This window comes from Sphaeramia orbicularis, chromosome 19 (assembly GCF_902148855.1).
Source record: "Sphaeramia orbicularis chromosome 19, fSphaOr1.1, whole genome shotgun sequence".
Taxonomy (NCBI): Eukaryota; Metazoa; Chordata; class Actinopteri; order Kurtiformes; family Apogonidae; genus Sphaeramia; species Sphaeramia orbicularis.
In genome coordinates this window covers 36,998,105-37,017,042 of record NC_043975.1, presented here as the reverse complement: position 1 = coordinate 37,017,042, position 18,938 = coordinate 36,998,105, and the positions used below count along the sequence as shown (strand labels likewise).

At 38.1% G+C, this 18,938-nt stretch overlaps 2 protein-coding genes across 2 annotated transcripts; both read right to left on the bottom strand.

Moving 5' to 3' along the window:
* Positions 1-1,009: 1,009 nt before the first annotated feature.
* On the bottom strand, positions 1,010-10,561 carry rsph10b (radial spoke head 10 homolog B). The gene is made up of 16 exons (XM_030163265.1): positions 10,392-10,561; positions 10,230-10,305; positions 9,119-9,187; positions 8,632-8,802; positions 8,456-8,541; positions 8,239-8,359; positions 6,503-6,679; positions 6,243-6,345; positions 5,581-5,681; positions 5,302-5,491; positions 4,663-4,771; positions 2,154-2,236; positions 1,673-1,821; positions 1,448-1,552; positions 1,213-1,356; positions 1,010-1,108 (listed from the first exon to the last, which is right to left on the bottom strand). Exons 1-16 carry the CDS (start codon positions 10,559-10,561, stop codon positions 1,010-1,012), a joined length of 1,953 nt encoding a protein of 650 aa, XP_030019125.1.
* A 236-nt stretch (positions 10,562-10,797) lies between these two features.
* pms2 (PMS1 homolog 2, mismatch repair system component) lies at positions 10,798-18,757 on the bottom strand. The gene is made up of 15 exons (XM_030122313.1): positions 18,497-18,757; positions 17,996-18,138; positions 17,692-17,778; positions 17,504-17,606; positions 17,226-17,409; positions 16,546-16,713; positions 16,323-16,420; positions 16,092-16,191; positions 15,922-16,006; positions 15,663-15,815; positions 14,658-15,510; positions 14,398-14,565; positions 12,264-12,364; positions 11,993-12,162; positions 10,798-11,096 (listed from the first exon to the last, which is right to left on the bottom strand). The coding sequence occupies exons 1-15, from the start codon at positions 18,508-18,510 to the stop codon at positions 10,953-10,955; spliced, it is 2,571 nt and encodes an 856-aa protein (XP_029978173.1). The 5' UTR covers positions 18,511-18,757; the 3' UTR covers positions 10,798-10,952.
* Between the last annotated feature and the right edge of the window lie 181 nt (positions 18,758-18,938).

Sequence of the window (18,938 nt, the reverse complement as noted above, 5' to 3'; positions counted from 1 at the left end):
CGGGCTTTTTGTTGGGCTTTAGCCACAGAAGTGTGTCTGTGAGCCTCTTGGCAGAGCTTGTCTTCATTCATGTTTCTGTTGACTAACTGGTGATGGTCAAATGCAGCAAAAAAAAAGTTGAAGAACTGATAGATCTTCTTCGTGCGGAGCTCCCCTTGGCCCTTTTTGGTCTCACCTCTGGTTTTTACACCATCTTCATCCTCTTCATGATCTGACCAACATGCACAGTATGTTTCACTACATGTTAGATGTTTCCTGCTAAATGTTAGCAGGAAAATTAGTAGCAAGTCAAAAATATTAATGATCACATGTTCCTGATCGACAAAATAAAGACATGATCTTTTTAATAAATACTATTTCAAATCTGTAAATATTGAATATCATTTCTGCCTTCTGTATGCTGTGGTACATTTCAATGTAATTTAATAGATTTAATGTATGCTATGGTTTTCTGAACATTGGCTACGTAACATCTAAATCTCCAGTTTCCCAGATTTTTGCAGTTCAAAAATATACCCTAGTTTTTTACTGACTAATCCACCAAGAAAACCCTGAACGCAGCATCTGAGATAAACAGACCAGTGGAGTGAAAAGGAACCCTCAGAACCACAGTCAATTACAAGTAAAAGTCCTAAATTTGGAATGTTACACAAATAGCATTTTCAGCTAAATGGAAAAGTAAACGTAGAGCTCATTGTGCACACTAGCTCTTCTAAAGGTGTTCTATTATTATAGGATGTAAGTATATCGTTTGCTTCTCTATGCATAAAATTACAAGGAATTGTAGCTGTCAAAGTAGTGGAGTAAAAAAAAACTCTGAAATTTATGCAATAGAAGTATAAACTAATATAAAATCTTTGTTATATAATGTTATAAATACTTTGGTAAAGTACAAGTATATCCAAAATTCACATATTGCATTCTTATGTATTTCTCTGTCAGTTGGCGACACAATTTTGTAAAGGCTGCTCACATAAACACACATCAGCAAAAAAAACCACCAACAAAACTAACCAGAAGGCTGAGCCTCATTGTCCACAACCTCAAGATGACCACTGTCAGTATGGTAAGTAGTTGATAACCTTGGTGTGTCCGCTGAAGCCGTTACCTAATTAAAAAAAAAAAAAAAAACAACTCAAAGCCGTTCTGATGTAACAACGGTAGCAAATTGTTATTAGTCCAAATATTTTTACAGGTTTGAATAGTTCTTACCGTTTGTGAGGGGCTTTTTAAAGTCGGTAGAGTTTTCTCGACGGCCTCTGTTTCCAGACTGTCTTTAGTTGGGGAATGAACATCATCTTGGCACTTTACCTCAGCACAGCCCAGAAGAGCCTCAAAAAACTCCAGGAATGTAATCTGCAGCAAAAGCAGATATTTGTTTAAGGGATGAGGAATGACAGAGGATAGAAAGAACTGAATGTAAACACTGTTCTAGCAGAAAGCAGACCTCTAGATCCAGGGAAGAGGACTGGTTGCTGGGGTCGTGGCTCTCTGCAGTGATGATCTCCAGTAACCTCGCTGCGGTCAGATTATTGTCAAACAGATGGAGATCCTGGCAGGTTACAGTAAATGAACCAGAATTACAATATGTGGATGTCAACACATGTAGAAATGTGAAAGTAGGAGAAATCAAATAGTGGCGGCTCATTTCTACTCTCTGTGTGTCCTGCACCTTGAACATCCACAGCAGGTGTCGGCAGGTCATGGTTTTGTCATCTCGAGGGGCTGCGTTGACCCTACTGTAAGCCTGGTAGATCTCCCAACTCTTCTCCATGTATTTCAGAGCCTCCAAAGTGCTGTCTGAGTGCCTGAACAGAAAACCTGAGTGGACACAGCTACTGTTAAACGCTAACAGAATGGATTCATAGGTTTTGCATTGTTTCTATTCAAAATTGTGCAAAAACTATAATCAATTTTGTTTTTCTTCTGCGTACAAAAAAGGCATAAAAATAGAGCTGACAATAATGTGCATCATATCTTCGTAGGTTAGCAAACATGTATTTTTATAGCAGACAGGAAAAAGCTTTTATATGCCTGAAATATTTTGTGTATGGACGACTGTCAGCCATGTTGGATTGAGCAATAACATAATCTAAAAAACATTTATGTGGGCATGAGAGGGTTAACAGTGCATCAGTCAATATTGTTACCACCTTTTACATTCATGGCATTAGGAAGGATGCAGTCTGTCATCAGTTTGGAGAAGCAGGCTGCCAGAATAGGTTCATCTGATGATCTGTGTTTAACAAAGACCAAAAAAAAAAATTAGTGTTCCTCAAAATCAGTTCAGTCATTTTGTGTGTTATTGCTTCCTGAAATACAGGGTGGGGAAGCAAAATTTACAATGAACATTTAGTTGTTTATTCTCAGCAGGTACTACGTCAATTGTTTTGAAACCAAACATATATTGATGTCATAATCATACCTAACACTATTATCCATACCTTTTCAGAAACTTTTGCCCATATGAGTAATCAGGAAAGCAAACGTCAAAGAGTGTGTGATTTGCTGAATGCACTCGTCACACCAAAGGAGATTTCAAAAATAGTTGGAGTGTCCATAAAGACTGTTTATAATGTAAAGAAGAGAATGACTATGAGCAAAACTATTACGAGAAAGTCTGGAAGATACTATTAAAGAAGAATGGGAGAAGTTGTCACCCGAATATTTGAGGAACACTTGCGCAAGTTTCAGGAAGCGTGTGAAGGCAGTTATTGAGAAAGAAGGAGGACACATAGAATAAAAACATTTTCTATTATGTACATTTTCTTGTGGCAAATAAATTCTCATGACTTTCAATAAACTAATTGGTCATACACTGTCTTTCAATCCCTGCCTCAAAAATTGTAAATTTTGCTTCCCCACCCTGTACACATGTGCACTCTAGTAACTTTTTAGTAAAAAAACTGGATTGAGTTTGTATAATAATTAAACAGGTAAACAAGACAATTCAAAACCTATCCTAGATTAAAAATTTTGTGTCATTATGTGAAAAATATGACAGATAGGCCCTGGTCAGACCTGACAGTAACATGTATCTGATCAGTCAGGACATACTGGGAGGGGGTCTGGGAGAGGTGTGTCCGTGTTCTTTTTAGTGGTTTGAGTACGACTACATCCTAGGTTGGACTGAAGGACCTCCTGCTAAACTCCCATCCTCTGTGTAGCGCAGTATTAACGTCTTATTAGTGTGTTTTAAAGAGGTTTGAAAATATTTTAAAAAGCAACAAATATGTGTAACTCATGTTTCACACTGTGTAAGTTGTGCTGCCTTAACATATTTAAATGACGTTTGCATAATAGGGTAGAAATTTAAGAGCTTGAAGATTCAGTCATAAAGGTAATAAATACATTGTAATATTTGACTTTATCTGATAAAAGATGCCATGTATGATGCAATAGATTAGGGGTGTCAAAGGCATTTCAGTTCAGGGCCGTGAACAGCTCAGTTTGATCTCCAGTGAGCGGCTGCAGTAAAATAATAGCAGCATAACCTAGAAATAATGACAACTCCAAACCTTTCTCTATGTTTTAGAACAAAAAAGTACAATAAAATACTGAAAAGGTTTCTAGTTTGCGGATCTGGAGGGAGTTCTCCTGGAAAAATGTGGTGCATTTCTTTATTACACCTAAGAAGAAAAGTAAGCAGTTAGACAGCAGAAATGTTGGTGGGAATGTGAAGATCACACACGTGTTTTTCTGAAAATGTGATATGTGAATGTGATAAAATAATTGGGTTTTGGGAAATGGTGTGGAGTACTACAACAAATAATGGGGTATGAGATTCCAATTTACTGTGATGTATTTGTGTAACTTATCTGATGGAAATGTAGTGGGAAACGACATATACTTGGTTAAAGTACTTTTAGTGGCTTGCAAAAAAGTTATTATAAGGAAGTGGGGAAGGACAGAACCACCACCACAGGACCAGTGGATCACAATTATTGAAGGAATATATATAATGGAAAGGGTGACTCATAGACTGCGACTACAGGAAACTCAAATGGACAAAAAGTGTAATAAAAGGACTGTTTACAGAGGTCAGAATGGTGGAAAGACTGGATAATGCGAATGTAATGAAATGTGTGTAATGTACGCAAGCAACGTTGGTTTGTTTGTTTGGTTTTTTTTTGTTAAATATATGTGTAGAAAATTTAAGTGAAAAAAAAAAAATACTGAAAATGCACACATTATCCTTTCACAAAAAATGTGAAAAACCTGAAAATAAGTGCAATATTAACAATACTATGCCACAACTTATTATTTACATGTGCATTACAACTTACAGATCACAGTGGATCTACAAATGCATTAAACATTTAATAACATGCAGAATACTGGGAAAAATTTTGGAGTTTGGAACTAAAATGACTTTGACACCCTTGACTGTTAATATCTTCAGTGTAATATTTTGCACTTTGCAAATTCATCCTGTGGGCCAGATAGGAACCTTTGGCAGACTGTATGTTTGACATCCCTGCTGTAGATGAACTTCTCTATCAGGATACAGAGGAGAAAATGAGATCTGACACCCAAGATGTTTTATAATGTCAGGTGTGAGCTGATCTCAGAGGTGGCCTCATGAGTTGAATCACAAAAAAAGCATGTTAACAAGGGTGTGAACAGGGTCTTTCAGCGATATGAGTCAGTGCTGGTTCTTACTCCATGTCTCTATGGTAAATGTGATAAGACACGACCACAAGGCAGCTGAGGAGTCTGCGAAACAGCATGGTGCTAAAAGGGGAGTGGACCTCTGTTGAACTGGCATCCTCTGAAAAACACAGAAAGAAAAAACCTTCAGGACAATTATCAAAAGATATAGTATGCTTTTATCTCAGCAGTTGATAGGCCATGAGCTATTGTGAAGGTGTTGTGTCCGGCATTGTTTTTGTTAGCAATTTCTTCAAACATCTCCGACGAAACTACTGGTCGAATTCATTTCAAAACATTTTTTATGTAGCTTCCTTAGGAAATGTCTACAAAGTTTGCCCACAGTTTTGAGAAATTTGGATTTTTGACACATTTTTTGAAATATTAAAAATTTACCTTTACTTATAATGGTCTATATTTTGATGGTTTAAAACATGGAAATGGTCAGAGATATAAATTTTGTTACAACTGAGCACTGATAAGAAGTCATATATTGACTTTTATTTACTTTGTTGCATTATCCTCAAGTGAAAGTACTACCCACTTCTGACAACCTCATAAATTCAACTTGTTATTGATTCTTGATAGAACATGAGCTGAGCTACAGGGCCACTGGTCCTATTTCTGATATCATAAAAGTAAATTCCTCACCTCTAATAAACAGGTTGATTTGTGTCAGCGTGACACCGTGATGGTGGACGTTGCAGTCTCTGAGCAGCCGCCAGAGTTGCAGGTGGGACAGCAGGAAGACGTTGTCTGGGGACTGTGTGTGACCCAGTCGGCTGTAGAAGCTGTAGATGGACCTCAGCTCTGTGTTGTGTCTCAGCACCATGAGCTCCACCTGTCACCCAGACAGAGAAGTGTCAGGACCACGATGAAGGTGGGCAAAAGAATAAGTGCTTAGATGTTCAAAGTATTGAAATGCCCAGCCTGTTTCTGTTCAACATCATGTTTTGTCTTAGGGATTTTCTCCAGAAGGTATTCAGTGCTGAGAGCCACATCTGGTCCTGGACCTGACAATGGTAAGAATTCTGTAACAGAATACAAATAAAACTATCTATATATGATCCTTTAACATTTCTTCAGAGCAATATTTGAGGTTTATCAGTTAATGCTATATGTTTCTGTGTGATCTTAAGTAGGAGAAATGCAATGTTATATTCAGATTTTATTAGATTTTAATTGTAACGCTTATTATAGTTAGATTATAGTAGATAGTTGTAGTTTTTCTACATTAGTCATTTTACTTGTTATTTAAATGTTACTTTTTTCCCATTGAATCCCAAAATACTTCATTCATTCATTCATTCATTTTCTGAACGCGCTTTATCCTCACTAGGGTCACGGGGGTCGCTTGGAGCCTATCCCAGCTACATAGGGGCAAAGGCGGGGTACAAAATAATTCTTCACCTTAAATTAGTATTAAGTGTTTTCGAGACAGCTGTGTACAGCAGGTGTGTGCATGAGTATGTGAGTGTGAATGTTTAAGTTGTGGTTTAGGTGATGTTTTTGTGTGCTTTACAGGTTGCTAAACATCAGTGAAAATGAAATATAGTACATGAGGTTTTAAGGCTAAAATGGTAGGTTTTTACCATGAGTTATGGGAGTTCGGTCATCACTCAGGCTGGTAATTATCATCTGATCGTCCACAAACTCCCCTTGAAAAACCTTCCCATTGTTAAAAGTGAATTTTCCCTAAAACATAACATATTAAACTTGATTAATAATGTTCAATATAACAATTAGCAATCTGCATTAAATTTAGAGTCACTTGTAAAGAAGTCATGGCAATTATTTGTTCCGTTTCAATTTTCTTCTTGGATGTGAAAACTAAAAGTAATAATGGAATTACCTGCCCATGCTTTTTGTTGTTCTTCCATTCTCCTTCATAGATTGCACCACCTGCATAATGAAAGGTTCCTTGTCCATGTCTCTCACCCTGGAAAAAGTCCCCTGTGTACTGGTTGCTCTGGGAATACTGGGATCCATCCTGTCGCCTTAGGATCCACATATGTGTGCCTCGTCCATGCTGTTAGAGACAAAGGAGGATACAATATAGACAGTGTGTACAGAATGTAGTCTGTAGTGTGACAAATCTCTTTAGCAGAAAAGTTGGGATGTTTTCTAACATGCAACAAAAACTATAATCGGCAATGTGTTGATTTATTTGAGCCTTTATTTAACTGTATACAGAAAAGATTTTAGCAAAGATACAAGCAAACTTAGATTTTGATGCCTCTAACAGTAAAAAAAAAAAAAATGTTAGGAAAGAGACCAAAATATGACTGAAACTTCATGACATATACAACACACTTCTGCCAGATTTCACAATTATCAAGTTTTAGAGGATAAAAGGGGTTCCACCAAAGGTTTGGTCTGTACAAGGATGGGTCATGGCTCATTTTGTCCCACACCTTGAAGGAGAATTATACGGTCACGGTAAAAATTATTAGACCACCCCTTGTTTTCTTCAATTTCTTGTTGATGTTAATGCCTGGTACAACTAAAGGTACAAATATAATGATAACAACAAAAATAGCTCATAAGAGTTTAAATTACAAGCTGATATCTAGCCATTTTCCATGTTTTCTTGATAATAACCAAAATCACTTTAATTCTTACATCAATATCTATGGCATTGCACTGCCAAAAACAGTGCTTTTAGGCATTCCATGTTTTCTTTTCTGTCTGTTTTAGTCACATGATACACATAGGAGTTAGTACTTGATTGCATAACCTTTGCTTTTGATGACTTTTGATGGTGTAACAATTTTCCGCAACAGTACCACTGAAATTAGGAAATTGGAGTATCTGGGAGGGGGGTCTGAAACTAGTCTGGGGGTCTGAAACTAGTCTGAAACTATATTACCCAATGTGAAAGGAGAGGAGAGGAATCCATTCTATTTTCTGGATCCAAATTCGTATTAGATGGACTGAAAGACAGGACTGTAAAACTGTACATGTGGGTCAGATGTAAAGCCTAATTTTCTACCAGTTTTAACATCATTGCTTCAAAGTCACAGTGTGTGCTGGACTGTCCTGCCTGCAGTACACATCTACTTCCTGTTGAAAATGTATGGACATCATGAGGAGGATAATCAGACACAAGTAGTAAGTAGCAACGACTGAGAGGATCATGACTGGATATAAAAGGAGCCTGAACCAAAGGCTGAGTGTTTGCAAGTAAGGATGGATCATGGTTCACTTTCATTCAAGAGGAGAATCAGAAATTGTCCAACAACAGACAATTTCAACTGTAGAAGTGTAAAAACTGGTGTTTGCAGCTCCCAAAATCACTAAGAAGTGTTCTAAAAAGAGAAGAAAGAACAAAATACAGATAATGCTGACTTTTTTTGAGTGTGTTGAAGACATCATAATCTAAATTTGTTTAAATTTGCAAAAAAAAACATTGAAGGTGTTCTGTGGTAATAATACTAGCTTGCTTTTGTTGTACTTATGTTGTTTATATTAAGGTTAAAATGAATTTGGGAAAAAATTCATACATTTTAGTTTTATTGCACTTTAGACAACATCCCAACTTTTGTTGAAATGGAGTTCAAACAGGTCTTTACTGGAGTGCTTCCATACCCGAACACCTTTATACCAGGTTCCATGGTACTGTTGTCCAAGCTTCAGCCACTTCATGGTTCCCTCTCCATGTCTCTGGTTGTTCTTCCACTCACCTGAGTAAAGGTTACCAGAGGGGTAGCTGTTTGGACACAACATAGCCTTTGGGTTTTCACTGGCAACTTACATATAATACTGTATAATTTACAAAATAAATACTGGACTATACTGTACATACCGTCTCTCTCCCCATCCCTCTCTGTTGTTCATCACCCAATCTCCTTTGTACCAAGATGTTTTCTCCTGGTTATAATAAACTGCACCCTAATAAAGTGATATCCTGTTTTTTTGGGTTTTTTTTTTAAAAAAGCAATATAGAATTTCATGATAAACTGATGAAAGTGCACATCTTACCTTTCCTTCCCTTTTGCCCTGATACCACTGGCCTTTGTATACCACACTGGTGGCACTTTTGTAGGTTCCAGTTCCATGCCGGATCCCATAATATACTTCACCCTTATAGGAGCTGCCATCTGGCCAGGTGTACAAACCTTGGCCCATGAGTGAGTTCCAAACAAATTCTCCCTGTGAATATTACAAACTCACTTTCACTGCCAGATTTTGTGAAAAGTGCATTGTACATTCTCCCCTAAAAACCTCTTAACTCATTACGAAGGGACTTTTTAATGGGTGGGATAAATTAGACAGCAAGTGAACATGTAAACCTCAAAGCTGATATGTTAGAGAGACCAAGTTTCTCACTTTGATAAAGGAGAAATTGTGATGGCCAAATCACTGGATCAGAACATCTCCAGATCTTGATGGCCATTCCCAGTTTCCAAAATTAGTTTGTTTTACTTCTTGTATTTTATTTATTTTGAAAAAGATTACAGTGTCATACCTCATATTTTAAGCCGCATGTCCATGTAAACACACCATGTCCATCCATGCATCCTCTGGAAAACATGCCCTGGAGAGAAACAAGAGAACTGCTTTAGGAATGTAGTTTTATTCAGTCATCGGTCATTTACTTACAACATTGCTGTTGCAAAAGGCAAAGAAGAAAAAGTTCAATGTTGTCAGGCCTAGTTGTTGAGGTTTAGAGGTTTTTCTCTGTGCTGTAAAATGAATACTGAGTTTGGATTTGCATTTTAACCCATACAGACCCAAACATCCACCATCGACCAAAACCAGCAACTGATCTAAAATGTGTTATACCTGTCGATCCACTAATCTTATCAATAGACGTAAATAATTGGTGTAAAATGCAGTTTGTCATCTTTTCATGGTCATCAGATATGACCCATTTGGACATTGAGAGGCTCCGTAGTGAATGTGGAGACACCATCATCTTCTACAGCATTGATTCACCAGTAAAACCCATGGAGTTTGACAAATGACAGTGGATAGAGACTCTTGGTTTATGATCAGTTAATGATATATTTTGTTGAAAAAGTAACTTATTCTTCAGTTTTATCTGTTTCTGATATAAATAGCCTTTGAATTTACTCTGACTTTTTATGAACATCCAAATGATCAGTGAATTACGTACAGAAAAATACCGGATTCTCACCGAAAAAACGCAAAATAAAGAGGATTATATTACAACTAGCTCGTTGACATGTGGGGATCCACGGGTTCTAGATGTGATAGTTTTTGTGCTGTGCATTCGTGCATGCTGTACCGCATTTGTCCAGCAGTCACCGCCAAAGCGTTGTGAGTACAGTAACCTAATTGTAAGACTATTATAATCCAAAATTACTAATATCTCCCAAAATATTGGTCTGATCAACTTGCCGTTTTCGCTAGTCTGTTCATTGACCAAAAATACATAAGTATGCCAAACTGCAGCAGTCAAGTCTTTCCGGATTTTGTGTTTACACATACACGCGCACAGAGGTCACCTGGCTTTTATAATATAGGTGAATGGTGATAAATGGCTTAAGAAATGTTAATATGGAGAGAAATAAATTGCTACAAAAGCAGTACTGGATCTTTGTTTTTTGCTGTACCTTATACATGTGGCCTCCAACAAAAGAGGCGACTCCTTGTCCATGTGGGTGGCCCTCACAGGTTTCTCCTTCATAACTGGAACACACACCAGTTTCCACTTAGTCCTGCACTGACAGTCTCAATACCTGCACTGACTTGAAGATATCTGGCTGATAACTTACGCTGGAATGACCAGGCTGGAAAGTGCAGGTAGTTCATAAACAGCATCATTCCTGGGCACACCTGGGTCACAGGGGTGTCGGATGGTTTGGACCTGATCCGACTCGGCCGAGTTTTTCTCTGAACCAGAACAGCGGATCAGTAACTCACCACTAAACTGTCCTTCCGCCATTGATAACAAGTCTATATTATTATACACTTACTAATTATTCTCTTAATATTAATGACTTTTTCCTTTTCCTCGTCATCTCCGCCTTAAGCTAAGTTAGCTGTGTCTCCATGGCAACGGAAGACAAACTACGGCACCTCACAAGGTCAAAGTTAATAACAATGCAAATGTTTCAGTGTACTCGTGATTCCTTTTTTTTTTTTTTTCATTTTTATTAAGTCTGAATTAAAAAAACAACGTAAAAAACAACAGCAACAGATGTTAAGATCAATACTCAGTGGATACGTGACTGTTTCAGGCCTCTATCAGTGATGTTTCATCAGACATAAACACAGGTATCTACACAGTTCCACCAGTGTAAGGAGGTTATCAAACAGTTTGTTTTGTGACACAGTCAGTCTTGTGAGATGACATCCAGGTTAGCGAGGTGTCTCATGGTGGGCCGGCCATGTGGACAGTTCCATGGTTGTTCAATCTCTCCCATGTGAACCACAAGCTTTTTCATCTCACTGACGTTCAGAGCAGTGCCGATCATCACCTGAGGAAAGGACAGTGAAGTTGAAATAATGAGATTCAAGGTCTTTATTACATCTGCACAAATAGGACAATTTTCCAACAGAGGGCTATTACAACCAAACTGATCATTGCACCTGGGGGGACATTAATTATACCAGTAAGAACCTGTCTATCTGAACGCATAAATATAAATGAAGCAGCCAACATGAGTTTGAGTCACTTACACTTCCTTTACTTTCCATCAGTCAATCTCTTTCCATACCAAAATGCACAACAATTAGGGTGACCAGATAAATAAATCAAATGTGGTAAGATATGTTTATATGGGCAAGCATAGGCCATTTTACCAAAACTGAGAGGTAGTCCTACATTTGAAAATAACGTGTCATACACAATATAATTAATCAAACACCTAAATATATTTTGGCTCCTGGAATCTAGTTCATACTATTTGGTAAAATGTACAATTATTTGGTTTATTTTAAGGGCTTTCACTGCATTAAAATTGAAATGAAGGAAATAAACATGAAAATCATCAAAACATTAAGCACTCAATCAAAATGACCTCCTGGTATGAACATTTAAGTAGAGTACAATGTCTCACATCTTAGATTCATTTTACACTGAAATTATTTGAAAAAGGTACAATTATCAGGTGAAAATCTATAGCTTTCTCCCTTGGGCCAAGTGAGTGTTTCAAGATCCTAGCATCTTCTCTTTTTTAAGATAAATATGAGGCTTAAGTTTAACAGTTGTTGGTCTGAGGTGGTAAAATGTGTTTCCAGATGTTTTTAAGTCCATTTTTAATTGACCCACATGAAACTGATAGTGGAGTTGCAGAAATCAATAACTATTAATTATTGTTTCAGCCTGTCCTCTGCCTTTTTCTCAAATGGACAATTGGCTGAGCTTACGTACAGATTTCCGACAAGCCCTTGAAGCGAACATCTGTCTGACACGGGATGGTCGACACATGATACCCGGGCTGTCACTTAGCATGAAGATCAGCTCCTCAATGTCAGCCGGGCCAAATGTCCAGTTCTTACTAGTGGGCAAAGATACCAGCTTTACTCGTTCCATTACCTGAGCTGAAGGGACAAGAATAAACATGTTTTATTTGGTTTATAAATGTGGGCAGCCTGTATTGAACCTTGAGTGAAATGCTCAGTACTTGATGATATGTTCCTACCGTCCTCATCGATCAGAAATTCAAAGCCATTCTTTCTGAAAATCTCGATGTTTTCCATAAGTACATTCTCACTGACCGCAGTGAGGTGAAGTTTCTGGGGACTGAAAAGATGAAACATAGAATACAAATAGATTACTGAATGGTTAAAATGTCAAGGCTAACCCAGGGCTAAACAAAACAAATACTAGCGGTGAAAAAATAATTTTGTTAACTGAAATAAAAAATTAGAACTAGAGTTAAACAGGTGAAGTCAGCTTTATCCAACTATATCTAATTCAGTGGTTCTTAACCTGGGTTCGATCGAACCCTAGGGGTTCGGTGAGTCAGTCTCAGGGGTTCGGCGGAGGTCAAGACACACACTCGACTCATTAGTCGGGTGTGTGTGTCGGGCTAGGTCCGTGTATGTAAACAAACGGCTTCGGAGACTCTTTCTCTGATTGACATCCAATACACGCGGTGTATTGTTGTTGCTTATAGCACTACAACACAATCCAGAAGTGTTTATAATCTCTTCCACTCGTCTGACGATGAATTATTTGAGTATTTTCCACATCGTTGTTATGACTTTTGCTGCTTCCTGTTAACCACGGAGGCAGCCATGTGTAGCGTTTGTTTACATTTTTCGGTCACCACACTGGTCAGTTACAATCATGAGATGACCGACGCACTGTCGCGGATGGAGAAATCGTATTAGGCAAAAGCCGAGCTAGTGCCGTAATAAAACAACGATCACAAAAATACTTAAGGAGTATAATGACAACTTTTTTTTTTTTTTGATACACTACATGCAATTATCTTTTTTTTATGTCAAAATTGCGTGGTTCGGAAAGTTCAGAGCGAGATGAAACGAAAACCGGCTTGACCTGACGGCCCTCACATACATATTCACAACAGCAGAAGTCACATTGATTTGCAGTAAATATTCATTATTATTGTAGCCTGATGGAAATTAGGTGATGGGTGTGTGTTAAAATGTTAAAAATGATAAATAGCATAAATACAATAAGTTCATTATTGGAATACATAAGGTTAAAAATTAAAACCATTTCAGTGTGGTTGTATGAAAAAAGGTCATGTCTTTGTGAAAAGGTATGTAATTTGTTGTGAGTTCATGCACTGTATTGGTTTTGTTCTTTGAACACAGTGATGTTAATGCACGGTTCATTTTGTGCACCAGTAAAACATATGCCGGTGTCTTGAATTTGAAAAAAATCATATTGTATTTTTTAATAAAGAAGGGTTCGGTGAATGCGCATATGAAACTGGTGGGGTTCAGTACCGCCAACAAGGTTAAGAACCACAGATCTAATTAATATTAATAGTTCATGCTGTACAAGGAAAATATTGTATTGTACAGTTAATTGTTAAAGGTTCAGTGTGTTGGTTCGGGGTGAAATTGCAGATTGCAGACAACAAAATATTCCACATCCTCCCCACGCACCATCACCTACAGCGGCAGCAAAAACATGGAAGTATTTCATTGCTGCCAGGGTTTATTTGATTTGTTTTGGGCTTTTAGGGGGGTATTTGCTCCTGGTCCATACTCATACATATTAACATATATTGTACCAAAACACAACAATAATTTCCAAATAAATATTCAATAATGGAAACATAATTGTGAATATCGTATTTCATTTATGCAACTAGTTTTTCATGTAATACACAAAATCTTGCACACTGGTGGTATTTGACATCACACATTCACATAATAAATAATAAACAATTGCTTGAAGAACATGAAAACTAAATTAAAAAAGTAATTTCCTCAGACAAACAAACACAACTAACTGAAACTAAACAGAAATTTAAACCCAAAGTACAAGAATAAACACAAATAAAAACTAGAAGCACTCGGAGAGCGCAGACCTCCGCCAAGGCTGATCAGTGGGCCCCCCCCGTGGGCCCCCCCCACCCCCGATCACCACCAAAATTTAATCATTTCTTCCTTATCCCATTTCCAACAAACCCTGAAAATTTCATCCAAATCTGTCCATAACTTTTTGAGTTATGTTGCACACTAACGGACAGACAAACAAACAGACAAACAAACAAACAAACCCTGGCAAAAACATAACCTCCTTGGCGGAGGTAACTACTGAAAATCTAAAAACTATACAAGTTACGCTCTTACGCTATGAGCTTCTGTCCTTGAAGTACAGTGTGCTGCTGTAGCATCTCAAAGTTGTACTTCTCGTCTGTGGCGTGCTGGTCAATCATGAAAATATCGCTGTTCAGTTTGGTGATAATGAAGCCCAAGTTGAACTGGCCAATGATCACCATGTCTTTGAACATGTCTTTACTACATGGATGAAACAAAGTCAAATCGATGTTATTGAAGTTACACTTCAGTGGTGATGCTGAGTTACAGTAAATGTAGACTGAGATTCCTACCTGATCTCCTTTTTAAGCTCGTCCTCTGCATTTTGGTTTTCTCCTGGGTTGATCTTGGCCCTGAAGCGTCTGTACTTCAGCTCCTCACCGGCCTTCCTCTGCTGGTCCTTCAGCCTCCTCAGTGTTCCTGCTAGCTCCTGTAAACAGAACTGTAGAGGTAGAGTCTTCCTCTGCAAACACACAGGAGCGTCCACAGTGGCAGAGGAGGAGGTGGAGTACCCCTCCGAACAGTTTGAAGAGGTGGTTTTGTACTCTGCAGAGAAGAGTGGATTCTCCCTTCTAGCTCTTTTGGCATCTGGGATCACAGTACAGTCTCCAGTTGAATCACATATTTTAGGCTTGGGGGATTCCATAATGGTGTGGTTTTCTTCTGACATCTCTTCAAAGTCTTCATTTTTAACATCAGGTCTTTCAGCTTCTGACTCTGGAGAATTTACATGTAATCCATCTTCATTGTCTGGTGTTGGTGTAATGGAGTCACCACTGGACATATCTGTACTGCATGACGTCCTGCCATACCTGAACCCCTCTAACACAGATTTTCCCACTGTGGAGGATTTAGTTAGATCTCTTGTAGGCTTCAGAGGAGATTTAACAGTTGTGTTGGACACAGGAGGTTTTCCACTACCCTTAAAAAAGGACTGTAGTGTCTTCTGTTTTGGACCACTGCTGGCAGCGTCTGATACACCAGCTTTTCTAAAGGAACTGGAGCTGTGTTGGCTTGAAAAAGCAGCTTTTAGGCCAGCCAGGTTGACAGATGACTTAGGGCTCTGAAGGACAGTTTCAACATCGTCTCCTGCTTCTGGCAAGGTCTCATCACATGGAACAGCCTGGCATAACTCAGGTGCAGATGCTGCATGTAAAAAGGGAAAACAAAATGCATGTAAAATGTACTTCTTTGTTTCTTGTAAGGGTCAAACAGAAGAGTTATTTTTTCTGTGATATCACTGTGTCTATATTAATAGATAAATGTTAAAAATGGTAAATATGCAGGTCATTTCTTACTTGTTATGTGTTTAGGTGTATAGTTCAGGCTGATTTTATTGACTCCGGCTTCATACATGTTAATGAGAGACGTTTTTAGAATAGCCAGCAAGAGTTTCTCCTCTTGTAGGAAAATCTGCCGTTTGTCTGGGGTCACATTCACATCCACACAGTCTGAAATATTACAAAAGAAACACAACACAAAACTTTTTTTATACCATATGGTACAAATTAGAAATGGTCCAATGTTTGGTGAATTTTCTGTAAAAATTGTTTTTACCTGAAGCGACAGTTATGCTCAAGGCAACAAATGGATACTGGTGTCTGTTATACATATGATACACTTCATTAACAAGTTTGGTCACCTGCAAAGTGGAAGTACCACAAGTGAAAATAAAAATATAACCCCCAACTGAACACTTCCTGCTATTTCCATTAAACATAAATTACCTTAACGGGATCACATGGACGACTGTTTATGAAAAAGAACTGCCTGTCTGTCGCACTTCTTCCAACACCGTGGTCCCCTCGTGACACAAAACCTGTGATACTATCAAAATAAAGGCCTTTTAATGAAAAAAACAACACTTTTTCCAAAAAGACACTTTCATGAAACAATGACATAACCTTGATTGCAAAGAAGAGTCAACTATATATCTAGTTTTGCTTGGTCTCACTCACGCAAAAAGCTGCGTAGGTAGTTCTGTGTCCTTCAGTCCATAGTCTTCCAGAACACTTTCAATAGGGGATGCTTGCTGAAAAGGCAGAAGTGTCTGTAGCTGCAGAAACCCAACAGACGTTACACTAAGGTAAAGCGCCCATAAACAGTACAGTAGTTCACTTTTGTTTGATGATAAGCTGTGTTATGCAAATAAGAAGTACAGACAAAAATGATTGCTCCAACCTGTTTGGGTCCAAATATGGCTCCTATGTTCTCTCTCATGCTTTGGCTTCCACTGGTGCAAAGAACTGTAGTGCGCTTTCCCTGCCCGTTCTGGTTGGAGCAAGTAATCCGCACTCCCACTGAGATGATGCAGTAGGACTGCAGGATGTGTAGCATTTTGGCATATTCCTGAACATACAGTAACACATATTAGAATAAATGTGGGATGGGTACTCCAAATCCAAACAAGGACTTGAAGTAACAAATGTCACTTGACATTGCAGTTTTATAAAATGTGAATAAATGGGAGGCAGCCACCCTCTAAGTGACCTGGTGAAAGGCATCCATGTGGCCAGTTGTGGACCCCACAGGGAAGGCATTTTGAGTTTACTGTATTTTCAAATTTTTTTCAGAAAACAATGGATACCTTTTCATGGTATTGTTTGATAATTAAAAAATGTGAAAATAATAATAATGACAATAACAATGAGAAGAAGACTTAGAAGAACAAGAAGAAAAAGAACGAGGATGCATTGTAATATAGCTCTCCAGTACAAAACAGAGCTACCTATAATATAATTTTGTATCATAATTTTGATGTAGTATCTAAGATGTATGACTTGACACCTCATATTATTCAACCATATACACAAATAGCCAAAAATATGTAGGAACATTAGAATAATTCTTTAAAAACTGACCTTCTTAATGTTGCGCTGGAACTCCTTGTGTCTAACTGGTAAGGTGGAGAAGAGCTGCTGCAGACTGACCGTGGTGCCTTGCTGTCGAGGATGGGGTGACTTTTGCACCAGGTGACCTTTGTGGTCAAACACTAGCTTGGTCCCCACCTGACTGGACTCATGGCACGTCACCACACTGAGATCACTGAGAGCAGATTGTCAGAGAAATTCTTGTATCTGATTATGGAATGGTGGTTTTCCAATTAACTGTGAAGATTAAGTTTGACTTTGCATTTTACCTCAGAGCACATAAAGAGCTGAGAGCTTCCCCACGGAAGCCAAATGTTTCCACATGGATGAGATCGGAGAAATCCCTTATTTTTGACGTGTGATGCTTCAGTGCTAGGGGGAAAAAGGATGTAAGAGTATTAACTTATTTAAAACAAAAAAAAGGGACAATGAAGGTGTACACAATGCTGACACTTACTAAGTCCTTCAAAGTTGGCCTCTTCGACTCCTTTTCCGTTGTCTGACACTTCCACTAACTCAACTCCACATTCCTTCAACTTGACATCTGTAATATGCAACAATATGACACTGCGTAATATTCTGACATAACAACAACTAATGTACAATGAGTCATTCTCTTCGCATATGAAAATGAAAATACACCATGATATTACACTGAGTTAGTATCAATTACATCACTTCAAACTCAGCATCAAAAACTCTCCTGATAGTGTCATATTTATAGAGTAGAACTGTTTGGCTGTGGGCATCTAGAAACTTACCAATACTGGTGGCTCCTGCATCTACACTGTTTTCCACTAGCTCTTTGACAGCAGTGGCCAAAGTCAGCACCACCTGCCCAGAGCAGATCTGATGCACTGAGTGTTTGTCAATGGCCCTGATGGCTCCAGCAGGTTCAGAGACACTGATGAGGAAACAAGAGGTTACAGTATGTCCACGAAAGCATGTACATTCACATATGTAAAAGTATATATAAAACATCTGAAATATTACAATACTTAAACTGCGTGACATTAAGAATAAGAGATGCAGTGTCTTACTATTTGGAAAGATGACTATTAATACGATTTGTAGAGTGTTACAACGAAGTATCAAAACCAAGTTTATAATAACCAGTGGATTTTCAGTTAGCGTTACATTTATTGAAAAGTGAAAATGCATTAACGGGGAATGAACTGGGTCAGCAATGTGTTTGGCATTTTACATTAGCTTGGCCTGAAACGTGATGTGTAGGCGGAATAATAAATATGTAGCGAACTTACCAACCATCAGACATTTTCACGGAGTAAAAGTCTTCAGCAGGTCACTCGCGTTTTTTTTGTTTTTTTTTTGTTTTAAATACGTGACTTCATTTGGATCACAGAAAGAAAGATAAACTGGCTAGCGTGCTGTCATCCATGTATACATAGGTAATTTAGCATTTTGTGCGTTATAACAAAGCGCCACAACTCACATATTCATGGTATAAACACACATACGAAGCTGCACGTAAAGCCGCGCGGAATGCGCAGTCTGTTTCTGAGTGTTACTACTGTGCTAAACTGCGCAGCCTGTAGTGCTCTAAACTCTGTAGTTTTCTAAAATGTCTAGAAGTGTCCATGACAGTAGCCTCACAAAACGAGTTCAAACATTAAATTTACAGAAATAAAAAAATATATCACATCTCAATAAATAGTAGCAATATCAAATCATTACCGTAAACTT